At 45.1% G+C, this 14997-nt stretch overlaps 1 protein-coding gene across 4 annotated transcripts in view; it reads right to left on the bottom strand.

The window, feature by feature from the left end:
• LOC127575922 (CD99 antigen-like protein 2) overlaps nt 1-14997 on the bottom strand; it is a 67480-nt gene that overhangs the window by 33915 nt on the left and 18568 nt on the right. For all 4 annotated transcript variants that reach the window (XM_052026162.1, XM_052026163.1, XM_052026164.1 and 1 more), the window contains exon 2: nt 3574-3630. In XM_052026162.1, the coding sequence (XP_051882122.1) occupies nt 3574-3630 (57 nt within the window). The remainder of the gene's footprint in view (nt 1-3573; nt 3631-14997) is intronic.

Raw genomic sequence — 14997 nt, 5'->3', positions numbered from 1 at the left:
CAATCTACCACTAAAACCAATCCCCCTTCCATGCACTCTGTCTATTCTTCCCGCTGCCTCGGGAAAGCAGCCAACGTAATCAAAGACCCCTCCCACCCTCGTCATTTTCTCTTCTCCCTACTCCCATCGGGCAGAAGATACAAAAGCTTGAGAACACGTACCACCAAGCTCAAGGACAGCTTCTATCCCACTGCTATAAGACTCTTAAACGAACCTCTTATATGATAGAGATGAACTCTTGTTCTCTCGCTCTACCTTGTCATGATCCTTACACCTTATTTGTCTGCATTGCACTTTCTCTGTAACTGTACATTACAGTATATTCTGCATTGTGTTTTTTTTCGTTTTGGTCTACCTTGATATACTCATGTATCGATCGATCTGTCTGGATGGCATGCAAACAAAAGCTTTTCACTGTACCTTGGTACATGTGAGAATAGTAAACCACATACCATTTACTCAGACACTGATGCAATCTACTTTACAGTTTTTAAGACCAAATAAAATCGGTGCCCAAAGCTGTTGAGGATTAAGCTCTCTACGAAATTCATGAGCTCCAAGAGAAGATTCTTTGCAAAATTGTCAATACAAACTTTTCTGTATTGCCTTTTCATCAGAACGGCTTCAATCCAAAACATTCTGTTTCTCTCTTCATAGATGCTGCCTGATCAGCTAAGTGTTTTCAGTATTTTGTTTTGTTAGTGTTAGATTTCCAGTATCAGTAATATTTTGATTTTCTTGATTAATACTTTGTTGTGCTTTCCCTGGCACTAATTCCCTCACACAATGGTTTAAATAACTCCACAATTAGAATCTAACCACTGCGTCCTTGGGAAGAAGGTTGGGAGGGTGGAGGAAACCAGTATGTGGGTGTGAAACAGGTTAGACAGCACCGGAGGCTTACACAGCCATCTGCGGCACCTCCAGTCAAAGCCACACACCTATTCTGATCAGCAAGACCAGCACAGTTTGTTATTCATCAAGCCTGTGAATGAGCTATACCTGCCCCCAAGCATGGAATGGCAAACATCTGTGATGTCTATAACACCCCTTAATATGTACAGGTCTAACTCATGTCAATTTGTTATACTGGTATTGATTTATTATTGTCACAGTGAAAAGCTTTTGTTTTGCGTACCATCCAGACACATCATGCCATACATTGAGGTTGTAAAAACAGAATGCGGAATATAATGTTACAGTTACAGAGAAAGTGCAGTGCAGGCAGACAAATAAAGTGCAAGGGCCTCGGCAAGATACATTGAGAGATCAAAATTCATCTTTATCATATAAGAGGTCCATTCAAGTGCCGGATAACAGTGAGATGCATCGCAGCTTGGTGCGACAACTGCTCTGCCCAAGTCCGCAAGAAATTGCAGACAGTTGCGAATGCAGTCCATCACGCAAACAGTGGGATTGAAGCTGCCCTTGAGTCTGGTGCTATATACTCTCAAGCTTTTGTATCTTCTGACAGAGAAGACAGAAATGACTGGGATGGGAGGGGCCCTTGATTATGTTGGCTGCTTTCCCGAGACAGTGGGAAGTGTAGACGGAGTCAGTGGAGGGGAGGTTGGTTTGTGTGATGGACTGGGCTGTGTTCACAACTCTCTGCAATTTCTTGCAGTCTTGGGCAGAGCAGTTGCCACACCAAGCTGTGATGCATCGGGATAGAATGCTCTCTATGTCAACATGTGAAGTAAGTAGCAATGTCTTATTTCTTCCCTGGATAACTAGCAGAATATCTTGTAATTTTACTGAACAGCAGGATTTCCAAGGATAAAGGGAGCTGTGGGATTTGGCACATCGGCAGCAGTTCAAGAAGGTGAGTCACCATCACCACTTTGGCAAGAGCAATTGGGGATGGACAATAAATTCTGGGCTTGCCAGTGACACCTATATCCTAAATAAATAAATCTTTTCTCACTTTAATCATCCATCATATTCATTTCAGCTGCTATCATAAACAATGGATTATGCAAGAAAATCATCTTAGCAGTGTGGAGGGATCTTGGGGTCCACGTCCATAGATCCCTCAAGGTTGCTGCGCAGGTTGATAGGGTTGTTAAGAAGGCGTATGGTGTGTTGGCCTTCATTAGTTGGGGTATTGAGTTCAAGAGCCGTGAGGTCATGTTGCAGCTCTATAGAACTCTGGTTAGACCACACTTGGACTACTGTGTTCAGTTCTGGTCGCCTCATTAAGGGAAGGATATGGAAGCTTGCAGAGGAGATTTACCAGGATGTTTCCTGGATTGAAGAGTATGTCTTATGGGGATAGGTTGAGTGAGCTAGGGCTTTTCTCTTGGGAGAGAAGGAGGATGAGAGGTGACTTGATAGAGGTGAACAAGATGATAAGAGGCATAGATCGAGTGGACAGCCAGAGACTTTTTCCCAGTGCGACAATGGCTAACACGAGGGCACATAATTTTAAGGTGATTGGAGGAAGGAAAAAGGGGGTAAGTTTTTTACACAGAGAGTGGTGGGTGCGTGGAACGCACTGCCGGCAGAGGTTGTGGGGGCAGATACATTAGGGACATTTAAGAGACTCTTAGAAAGCCACATATATAATAGAGAAATAAGATAAGATATCTTTATTAGTCACATGTACATCGAAACACACAGTGAAATGCATCTTTTGTGTAGAGTGTTCTGGGGGCAGCCCGCAAGTGTCGCCATGTTTCTGGCACCAACACAGCATGCCCACAACTTCCCAACCCGTATGCCTTTGGAATGTGGGAGGAAACTGGAGCACCCGGAGGAAACCCATGCAGACACGGGCAGAACATACAAACTCCTTACAGACGGTGGCCGGAATTGAACCCGGGTCGCTGGCACTGTAATAGCGTTACGCTAACTGCTACACTAGCACTACGTGGGAGGGAAGGGTTAGATAGATCTTAGAGCAGGATAAAATGTCGGCACAATATCGTGGGTCGAAGGGCCTGTACTGTGCTGTAATGTTCCATGTTCTATGTTAAGGCTGAGCAGCTTTATCCAATACTTGATAAATGAAGAATGATTCAGGTGTATATAAACAGAGAGTTACAATGGGCTAATTGTTGACATGATCATCATTGGATGTGTTCAGCCGTAACCTTGCAAACCAAGCCTTCAGGGTGAATTCCTGATCACTCAGGAGCCGCCCTGAATCTGACAACCATCTCGCTGCCTTGGTGAAGCAGCCAGTATAATCAAAGACCCCACCCACCTGGGTCATTCTCTCTTTTCTCCTCTCCCATCAGGCAGAAGATGCAGGAGCCTGAGGGCACATATCGCCAAGCTCAAGGACAGCTTCTATCCCATGGTGATAAGATTATCGAACAGTTCCCTTATACGATGAGATGGACTCTTGACATCACAATCTACCTTGTTATGACCTTGCACCTTATTGTCTACCTGCACTGCACCAGGCTATGGAACAGGGCGAGACTAGGTTGGGCAGTTTTTGTATTGACAGGCCTGGACATGATGGGCAGAATGGCCTCAGTTTAAGCTGCAAAGAAACATTTTATTGATCCACTTTCTGTAAGAAGACATTACCATGCAACTAGATGATTCATATAAAACAATACACACCTGTTGGCACATAGGAATCATCACTGAGAGCATCACTAAGATCAAATTCATCAGCCTCTGGAAAGGAAAAGTTTGTAATTACTTCAATTTGTTTCATAAAACTTTCTGGCACAACACTTAGTTGTTAAGAGACTTACTTAAGTTTCCATTTTTAGTGCAGGGATTTAATGACTGCCAAGCTTTTGGAGCCTCTGATCCTTAGATTGGATGAGTTCCAGCTAAGTATGAGCTTGGCAGCGACCAGTCTCAAAATGGTACCCATGATCGTCATCAGGACTTGGATCAACAATTTAAATTGCTCAGTGCATTCACTCACCACGCATGAACTGGTACAAAGACAGAGCTTTCTTACTGGAAAGATTGGGAAGATCTTGGGCTGAAGTTGAATAGCTGATGACAGAAAGGGGGAGGGGGGATTATTTTAATTCCCACTTTTTCTGTAACTGTGCCTGCAACAGAGAAGCCCATTGGGAGCAATAGAAGGGCAAGGATATCACATCAACATAGACTGAGTTTATCCAGCCCATTGGACCTATCCGAATTCCTTGAAAAATACAATCTTGTACATTTCCTCTCTTCGGTACCTGTCCAACAGAAAGCTAAAACTACCTTCCTTATTATAAGGAAGCTTCCCTTATTCCCTTCAGGCAATACAACCCAGGTCACATCAACTCATTGTGTTAACCCAAGCAAGTGTGAGGTCTTGCACTTTGGGAGCTCAAATGTAAGGGGAAAGTATACATGTGGCAATAATAAACCAATAATTATAAATACAAAAGGTTGAGAAAATAAGCACAATGTGACATTCTGTAAGAAAGGTGGAAGTGAATTTAAAGGGCAGTGAAGCCATTTTCCAAAGATTTGGAATTAAAATAATGAACCTTGTGCAATTTCTCTTCTTTACCCGACAATGTTCTCAGAATCACGAGCTAGATGGTGCAAGATTATGCAGTATATTTTCATGACCACGCTATGCATGCGCTCAAGAGTTGGAGAGCTGAGAGAATGGAAATGGACAGTCAAATGAGCTCTCTGAATAGATTCTGGGTCAAAGTACCAGGAATACATGAATATCTCCCCTAAGAATGGCATGGTATGACTGCAGAAAATATGTGCTGACACCTCACCAAATATAACCTAAGCCATCCGGTGCCACATTGATCAGAGAACAGCCATTCCACTTTATGTGCACCTACTGAGTACCTAGAATTGCATGGCATGACTAATAGGCCAGAGTTGTGGAACAACCTGCCAACAACCCTGAACTAACCTGCACACATTCGGGTGACAGCTTTTGACAGAAGACCAACACTTGTGCAAGGTGCAATCCAGCCTCCCGTTATCTGTAGGAGGCACATTGTTGGTGTGTGTGATAGAAACAGTGAACTTAATCTGTGACAGGATGAAGGTTGCCGTCGTTGCTTCTGATTTCACTTCCTTTCTACGCTGCCCATCCTTGCACAAACCACAGCTCATCTGCAGAGAGCCCACGCTTTGAACAACCACAATAAACTTCTCCACTAATGTTGCATGACAAGGCCACTCAGCCCATCCTGCCTAAAGTGGTAACACGATCTGTTAAATCAGGTTTAGTGCTCATCTCCTCATTGCAATTCACACTGCAATTCAGCACACACCCATTAGACTATATCCTGACAAACCTGATGACTCTAGTCTGAATTTTAATCTGTTTTTCTATAACATGAATGTCAGAATAAAACTACGCTATACAGCCCCTTGATTATGCTTTGCCATTCAACAAGATCAGGTCCGATTTGACCTTGGTATAGGTCTACTTTTCTTCAATGAAATCGTCTTACATAAAGACATAAAGTCATCCAGCACAGGACAGCCTATCTGCCTACCACGTCCATGCTGACGGTTATAAGGCTGTATTAAACCCATCTGCCTGCATTAGGTCCGTAACCTTCTATGCCATTCTTCGAGACTGAGGATGACAAAAAAACAAAGACCATTGTAGTGCAAAGTGGTCAAAGTGTTACTACGAGGTAGTGAGGTTGTGAAGGTCAGTTCAAGAACTGAATGGTTGAAGGGAAGTAGCTGTTCTTGAACTTGGTGGCGTGGGACTTCAGAGCTTCTGTACCTCCTGCCTGATGGTAGCTGAGAGAAAATGACATGGCCCGGATGGTGGGGATCTTTGATGATAGGTGTTGCTTTCACTCTGGTTCTGTTGTTCAAAGACAAAGTCCATTTTATTGTTATATGCACAGGTACATGCAAGCACAGGTGCAATGAAAAACTTACTTACAGCAGCATCACAGGCACATAGCATTAGAGACACAAGATGCACAAGATAAACATAAATTATACAAAATCATACAAGAAAGAACACAATTGGAACAAAGAAACAAAGTCCACTGTAGTGCAAAGTGGTCAAGGTGTTACCATGAGAAGAAAAACACGATGATGCTGGAGGAACTCAGCAGGCCAGGCAGCATCCATGGAGAAAAGCAGGCGGTCAACGTTTCGGGTCAGGACCCTTCTTCAGGACTGAAGATAGGAAAAGGGGAAGCCCAGTATATAGGAGGGAAAAGCAGAGCAGTGATAGGTGGACAAAAGAGGGGAGGCAGGGTGGGCACAAGGAGGTGATAGATAGATGTAGGTAAGAGATAGTGATAGGCAGATGCGGGGGAGGAGGGGAGAGCAGATCCATCGGGGGATGGGTCAAAGGTAAGGAGAAAAAAAAGAGGATAGGAAAGAGAAGAATGGTGTTGGGGGGGGGGGTGGTTGGGGGAAGGGGGGTGGGGATTACCTAAAGTGGGAGAGTTCAATATTCATGCCGTTAGGCCGCAAGGTCCCAAGATGGAAAATGAGGTGCTGTTCCTCCAGTTTGCACTTGGAATTCTCCTGGCTCCTGGTTACTATGAGGTAGTGAGGTTTACTGTTGCTAGGCAAAATGGCCAGGATGGATGTGGTGGGCTAAAGAGTCTGTTTCTGTGTTGTGTGACTCCACAATCCTGAGGAAACTAATTTCTATGGACCAAATTTGGGGAGCTCGTTGCTGATTGATGGAGTCAAAGACTTTGGTGAAGTCGAGAAGGCCATGTACAATAAGATTAAGATTAAGATATCTTTATTAGTCACAAATGCACTGCCTGCAGAGGTTGTGAGGGCAGATACATTAGGGACATTTAGGAGACTCTTAGATAAACACATGAATGATAGAAAAATAGGGGGCTATGTGGGAGGGAAGGGTTAGATAGATCTTAGACCAGGATAAAATGTCGGCACAACATTGTGGGCCGAAGGGCCTGTACTGTGCTGTAGTGTTCTATGTTCTATGTACATCGAAACACACAGTGAAATGCATCTTTTGTGTAGAGTGTTCTGGGGGCAGCCCGCAAGTGTCGCCATGCTTCTGACACCAATATAGCATTCCAACAACCTCCCAACCTGTATGTCTTTTGAAGGTGGGAGGAAACCGGAGCACCCGGAGGAAACACACGCAGTCACGGGGAGAACGTACAAACTCCTTACAGTGGCCGGAATTGAACCCGGGCCATTGGTGCTGTAATAGTGTTACGCTAACTGCTACACTACTGTGCCTGCTAGTTGGTGCTTGGCAGTGCTGTGCAGTGACATTCATGCCCACCACGCCTCTGGATGGGCAGAATCCACACTACCTTTGGTGAGTGGGAGGATGTGATGGGGGAGGACACTGGTGATGGCTTTCCTTGCAGCAGCCACCAGGAAGACCCCACCTTAGATATCATAGATGGTTGACTCCTTTCTTGAAGATGGTCATGGTTGTGGCATCTCTGACATCCTCTGGAATATCGTTTCTCAGATGTGGGAGATGAGGTTGTGAATTTGTGACCAAAACCCTTCACTAGCAAGGTTAGGATTTTACCAAGGATGTCAACTGCTCCCAAGCCCTTTTTTTTAGTTGGATACGGCCTCCCTGACTGCTTGCTGGGTCAGGAATTGCAGCAAGGTTGGACCAAGTAGGTTGCTGCAGGATAGATTCAAGGGTGCTCCCGTCATGGACAGAGTCATGGTGGAGGAGTGTTTCTTCCAATGGCTGTTGACTGCCTTGCTGGCTCTTATGAGCCCAGCTCCGTTCCTGATTCTCCATGTGGTGTGGCTTTTGGTGTTTGAGTTATAAATAGCTTTTAATTCGCTGACAAACCTGCACACAAATTTATAAGATATCTTTATTAGTCACATGTACATCGAAACACACAGTGAAATGTAGCTTTTGCATAGAATGTTCTGAGGGCAGCCCGCAAGTGTTGCTACGTTTCCAGCGTCAACATAACATGCCCACAACTTCCTAACCCGTACGTCTTTGGAATGTGGGAGGAAACCGGAGCACCCGGAGGAAACCCACACAGACACAGAGAGAACGTACAAACTCCTTACAGACAGTGGCCGGAATTGAACCTGGGTCGCTGGCGCTATAAACCGTTATGCTAACCACTACACTACCGTGTGTTCTTTCTTGTAAAAATTGTGCATAATTTGTTTAATTTATGTTTTCCTTGTGAATGCTGCTTATGTGATGCTATGTGCCTGTGATGCTGCTGCAAGCAGGTTTTTCATTGCACCTGTGCATACATGTATGTGCATATGACAATAAACCCAACTCCATAACACGCCATCGCTGTCAGTGAGCTGCTGAGCCTCCTGCACCCTCTTTATCCATCCTCAGTTCTTCAGTTCATGGACTTTCTGCTGGACCTTCACCTTCAGGTACCTATAGAGCATTCTTTGACTAAAAGTGGAGCTTCCAATCCAGGAACACCGTATCCTGACCTCTCGCAGACACCGTATCTTGACACCGTAGACTCTTAAGTCTCCAACAACACACCCAAGCACACCGGTTCCCAACTCTAGCACAAACCACATTAGTCCCTAACCACAGCTACATATCCAACTACACCAGTCCCCAACTCCAGCCACACACTCAATCACACTGGTTCCTGACTCTGGCCAGACACCTAACCACAGTGGAGCACAGTTTCGCCACCACAGAACGCAGTCATTAAATTGGACATCTGGGAGAATGGAAAAGGACTGTGAAATAAATTCCGTGGATGCATTTTGAACAGTGAACAAATGACTGCATTTAGATTGGCATGATGCAGATATTAAGCAGATATATCCTTAGAGCTTGCCAAACATACTCTAATTCAGCCACAATGTCACTTAGTTCACATAGTCATTCATCACCCATAACCCTCAACACAATAAACCAAAGATCTCTCACTCTCAGCCTTGAATATACACAGTGGCTCTTCCTCCATAGCTCTCTGGGGTAGGAAAGTCCAAAGATTCATAAACCTAACAGAGAAGAAATTTCTCCTCATTTCAGGGCAGGCATGGTAGTGTAGCGGTTAGCGTAACACTTTACAGTGCCAGCGACCTGGGTTCAATTCCGGCTGCTGTCTGTAAGGAGTTTGTACATTCTCCTCATGTCTACATGGGTTTCCTCCGGGTGCTCTGGTTTCCTTCCACATTCCAAAGACGTACGGGTTAGGAAGTTGTGGGCATTCTACTTTGGCGCCGGAAGTGTGGCGACACTTGTGGGCTGACCCCCAGAATACTCTATGCAAAAGGTTCATTTCACTGTGTGTTTCGATGTACATGTGACTAATAAAGATATCTCATCTTATCTTAATAAGATGACCACTTGCTCTAAAACTAGGACCTCTAACTCTAGGGCAAACCTCCTCCATAGCATCTAACCCGTCAAACTCCCATCTGCCTGGATAGCTGACTATTTCCACAATTTCAATATCCTGACAGTATGGTGTCAGTCTCAGGGTTTGCTGAATCTTTAGTTATTTAATTCACCAAATTCCCCAGCTGTAGCAGTGACATTTGATCTTCTGTTTTCATTTGTCTAACACTGGAGAGCATGCACTTAAGGTGAGAAGGGGAAAGTTTAAAGGAATGTGTGGGGCAGGTTTTATTTTAACATAGAGTGGTGGGTGCCTGGAATGCGCTGCTAGGGATGGTAATGGAGGTAAATATGACAGAGGCATTCAAGAGGCTCTTAGATAGGCACATGAATGTGCAGAGAATGGAGGGATGTGGACATTGTGTAGGCAGAAGGGATTAATTTAGTTAAGTTTTTCAGTTACTTGTTTAATTAGCTCGGCACAACATTGTGGGCCGAAGGGCCTGTTCCTGCACTGCACTGTTCAATGTTCAGGAGCTCTCAGTGGCAACGTCAGCAATTATCGCCCAAGTCTAAGCGTTCTTGGGAAGGTAGCAGTGAGCTGTCATCTTGAAACATTGCCTCCCATTTGGTGAAGTGGCTCCCAAACTGAGGTTGGATGTGGGGTTCCAGGAATGCCAATGATGAACAGGCACTGACTTGAAGGGGAACCTGTAGGTAGTGGTGTTCCCATGCCCCGACGAGATGGTAGAGATTGTGGGTTTGGCAGGTGCTGTTGGAGTAACCTGGGTGAATAACTACAGTACATTTTCTGGTTGGAAGCAGAAGTGTTCTACTTTAAGCCCTCAGCAGGGTCAGCATTTATTGCCCATCCCTAAGTGCCTATGAGCAGATGGTGATGAGCCACCACCTCGAATTGTTGCAGTCCTTCTGGAGAAGGTGCTCCCACAGTCCTGTAGGGGAGAGAGTTCCAGGATTTAGATCCAGCAACAATGAAAGAGCGGCAATGTAGTTCCAAGTCAGAATGGAATGTGATCAGGCATTGGTTTCCCTCCAGACCTGAAGGTAGTGCCAATGCCAGGCACTTTCTGCCCTTGTCCTTCTTGGAGGTGGAGGTCACAGGTTTGGCAGGTGCTATCAGAATACCCATGTCGAGTAGCTGCAGTACGTTGTGTAGATAGCACACAGGCGGCCACTGCGCATTGTTTTGTCCTGAGTGGTGTGGAACTTCTTGTAGAGCTGCAGACATCACGTTTATTCTTGTCATAGCCATACATATACAGGGTACAAATGCCATGAAAGTTAGCTTTTACAGTGGCAGCAAAGTACATTACATGATGAGGACAAACATAAGTTAACGTAAGCTTAAATTAACATAAATTGTACATAATTACATGTGGAAAATAAACATAATATGAGAGAGAGAGAGAGAGAGAGAGAGAGAGAGAGAGAGAGAGAGAGAGAGAGAGAGAGAGAGAGCGGTCTGAGGTAGAATTAGTGTTTTCCAGGTCAGTTTGACCCTGATGGCAGTGGGTAAGAAGCTGTTGTTGAACCTTAAGGTATGGGTCTTAAGCTACCTCCTGCTTTATGGCAGCATCAAGAGGAGGGGACAGAGGATTCTCTGATCTATGGGCTGTTCCCGGAGACACACGCGGAGACGGACATCAACTGCTGCTGGAAGGTCATCAACTTGGTGAAAGACACCCTTTGGTCTGCCCAAAAATTATTGGTCTCCCAGCACTGTGAGATGTTCGTAGGGGAATTCTGCCAACTAGCACACTCCAGGCTGCAGGAGTATGTGCTGAGGGATGCACTGAAGCTGGGTGCAGCCAACGCAAGGGCTCAATGGGGAAGGACTACAGTTTAGGGTTCTTCTGCCACTGGAGAGGGAGGGGCGGGGTCAGGTCAGGAAGCCCCTTAAATATTGTAAATACGGGATTGGGGTATCACTCCAGGGAGCCACACGAGTTGCATCGGTGCTGTGGTTTTTTTATAAAAAGGTAACACTAATGATTGATCCGTACACGAATGTAAAGGTTTGTACTGTTTTATTGTTGTATATACTTTGTTTTTTATGATGATTAAAGTTTATTTTGTAATAATAGAAAAAGAGAGGGCATAGAGAATTCCATTACACAGCTGACTTTTGCCTTGTAGATGGTGGAAAGGCTTTAGCGTGTCAGGAAGTGACTTCTTATTGGATCATCGGTCCAGACCTCTGGATTAGTTGTCCACTAATTCAACAAATACACTCTCTCTCAGTGCTGTATATTACAGCCCTTCTGGCCATTTGTGATTCATAGGAATTAGAGAGAGATACAGCACGGGAATAGGCCCTTCGGCCCATCCAGTCCATGCTGTCCATCAACCACCCATTTATACTAACCTACATTAATCCTCTTTTTTATTCTCCCTACATTCTTATCAACTCCCCCCCAGATTCTACCACTTACCTACACGAGAGGCAATTTACAGCGGCCAACTAGCCTACCAACCCGCATGTGTTTCGGATGTGGGAGGAAACTGGAGCACCTGGAGAAAACCCACAGGGTCACAGGGAGAACGTGCAAACTCCAAACAGACAGGACCCGAGGTCAGGATTGAACCAGGGTCTCCGGTGCTGTGTGGCAGCAGCTCTACCAGCTGTGCCACTGTGACTCCCTAGCACTATACTTAGTGGATAACACTGGTCACAGTCCCTTAATCTGAGAACACCACATCCATTCATCTTTATAAAGCATTATTTTCTCCTCACTTAATTTTTGTACAAATAAACTCTTTGTGATGTCACTTTCCTTCTGTCTAAGATAAGATACCTTTATTAGACACATGTAGATCGAAACACACAGTGAAATACATCTTTTGCGTAGAGTGTCCTGGGGGGCAGCCCGCAAGTGTCGCCACGCTTCCGACGTCAACATAGCATGCCCACAACTTCCTAACCCGTACATCTTTGGAATGTGGGAGGAAACCGGAGCACCCGGAGGAAACCCACACAGACACGGGGAGAACGTACAAACTCCTTACAGTGTCTGGAATTGAACCCAGGTCGCTGGCGCTGTAATAGTGTTGCACTAACCGCTACACTACCATGCCTGCTCTACACTAGATCAACCAATCAGAGCAAACATCATTTCACTTTTTCCTAACTCCTTTTAAATATCATAACAGTACGGTACATTGATCCCTGCCTCAATTGGAGCAAGTTTTTAATTCATCCAAAGCATCTGCTGTTCACCGTCAAGGCCAACATTTACTCTCCATCCCTAGTTACCACCAAGAAGGCAGCAACAGGGCTTTTCAAACTGATAAGAGTCTGTGTGGTATTGGAATTGGAATATTATTGTCATGTGTACCAAGGTACAGTGAAACATAAGTGACCTTATGTTGGGCAGGGAATTGCTGGATTATAATCAGATGACAATGGAGCGACTAAGGCAAATTGGGAAATGCCCTGTAGAATGGCCCCATTCATACACAAGTGGGACCCCAAATTTTGGTTGCCTCTCACTTTAATTCTTCATCCTAATCTGCCCTCTCTGTCCCTGACCTCCTGCACTGTTCCCTAAGCTTGAGGAACCCAATTTCAACTGGGCACATTGCAGCCTTCTGAACTCAACACTCATCTCAAATGTTTCTGGTAACGTTTCCACTTTTCCCACCTGCATGGCTTCCCGACCCGTCTTCCTTCTTTTACTTCGAGGGTTATCGCTCACTGTTGCCTTTTACCTTTTAATCTCCCCTGCCTTTTCTCCCAACACACACTTTCCCTTCCCCTTTTGTCCTTTCAGTAAGCATTTTCCCTCCAGAGATGCAGCACATAGAGGTTCCTCATAGCTCCAGCAACCCAGGTTCAATCCTGACTTCCGGTGTTGTCTATGTGGGGTTTGCATGTTCTCCCTGTGACCATGTGGATTCCCCCCAGGTGCTCTGGTTTCTTCCCACATGGAGTCATCGATTCATACAGCACAGAAACAGGCCATTTGGCCCAACTGGTACACACCAACCAAGATGCCAAACCAAGTTAGTCCCACTTGCCCATATCCCTCTAAATCTTTCTTATCCATGTACGTGTCCAAGTGCCTTGTCCAAGTACCTGCCTCAACCACTTCCTCTGGCAGCTCATTTCATATCCTAACCACCATCTGAGTGATAAGATTGTCCCTCAGGTTCCTATTAAATCTCTCCCCCTCACCTTAAATCTATGTCCTCTAGTTCTTGACTCCCCAACCCTGTGTGTGTTCACCCTATCTATGCCCCTCATGATTTTATACACCTCTGTAAGATCACCCCTCATTCTTCTACACTCCAATGCATGAAGTCCCAACCTGCTCAACCTCTCTCCATAAACTCAGTCCCTTGAGTCCTGGTAACATCCTCAGAAATCTACACTGCACACATTGTTTATTGCTCCAGATTCCAGCATCTGCAGTCTCTTGTGTCTCCCCTGCATTCTTTCTGGCTTAATGGCATCTTTCCTATAGCAGGGTAACCAAAACTGAACACAATACTCTAGATGCAGCCTCACCAACACCTTGTACTGAAGAGGTGTGGGTCAATAGGATAATTGGTTACTAGAGTGTAGGTAAGTAGTGGAATCTAGGATGAGTTGATAGTAATGTGGCGAGAATAAGATCAAATTAGTGGTCTAACCACATAGACGTCACGGCCAAGAAAGCTCACCAGCACTTGTGCTTCCTCAAAGGAGTGTAAAGAAATTTGGCATGTCCCCTTTGACACTCACCAACTTTTATCGATGCACCATAGAAAGCATGCTATCCAGATGCATCACAGCTTGGTACGGCAACTGCTCTGCCCAGGACTGCAAGAAACTGCAGAGAGTTGTGGACACAGCTCAGCACTTCATGGAAACCAGCCTCCCCTTCATGGACTCTGTCTGTACTTCTTGCTGCCTCGGTGAAGCAGCCAACATAATCAAAGACCCCACCCACCCTGGACATTCTCTCTTCTCTCCTCTCCCATTGGGCAGAAGATACAAAAGCCTGAAAGCACGTACCACCAGGCTCAAGGACAGCTTCTATCCTGCTGTTATAAGACTATTGAACAGTCCCCTAGTACAATGAGATGGACTCTTGACCTCACAACTTACCTCGTTATGACCTTGTACCTTATTGTCTACCTGCACTGCACTTTCTCTGTAGCTGTTGCACTTTATTCTGCATTCTGTTATTATTTTACCTTGTACTACCTCAATGCACTGTGTAATGAATTGATCCATGAACGGTATACAAGACAAGTTTTTCACTGTACCTCGGTACAAGTGACACCAATAAACCAACCCTATGAGTGCTTGATAGTCAGCATTGACTCAACGCTATTTGACAGTGTACATTCCAGTTCTGGTGACAGGCCATGAACTCAGAATAGTAACCACTTCTCTCTTCACAGGTTCTGTCTGACCTAATGAGTACTCCTCATGAGCTTCCATCTACCACAGCAAATTACACTGGCAGGTAACTACCTTGAAACACATGACACGCAAAATATGCTGAGTAAACGAGGGGCACATGACTAAAGTCATGGGAGCAGCAAGATTCTTGTTGAGCTATGGGCAAAACCCTGGGAATTGCTCGTAAAACGTTTCTTACAATAAGAACAGAAAATGTAGGAAACACTCAGCAGGTCAGGCAGCTGGAGACAGAGAAAAAGAGAGAACATTTGAGGTCAAAGCCCTTTCTTGCAATTACACTCATGTTTGTCCTCCTCACTGCCGCTGATGCTATTTAAATACGCAGCATCTTACAAAATGATAGATTGCT

The sequence above is a fragment of the Pristis pectinata genome, chromosome 11 (genome assembly GCF_009764475.1).
Source record: "Pristis pectinata isolate sPriPec2 chromosome 11, sPriPec2.1.pri, whole genome shotgun sequence".
Lineage (NCBI taxonomy): Eukaryota > Metazoa > Chordata > Chondrichthyes > Rhinopristiformes > Pristidae > Pristis > Pristis pectinata.
This window is presented reverse-complemented; position numbering and strand designations above follow the sequence as displayed.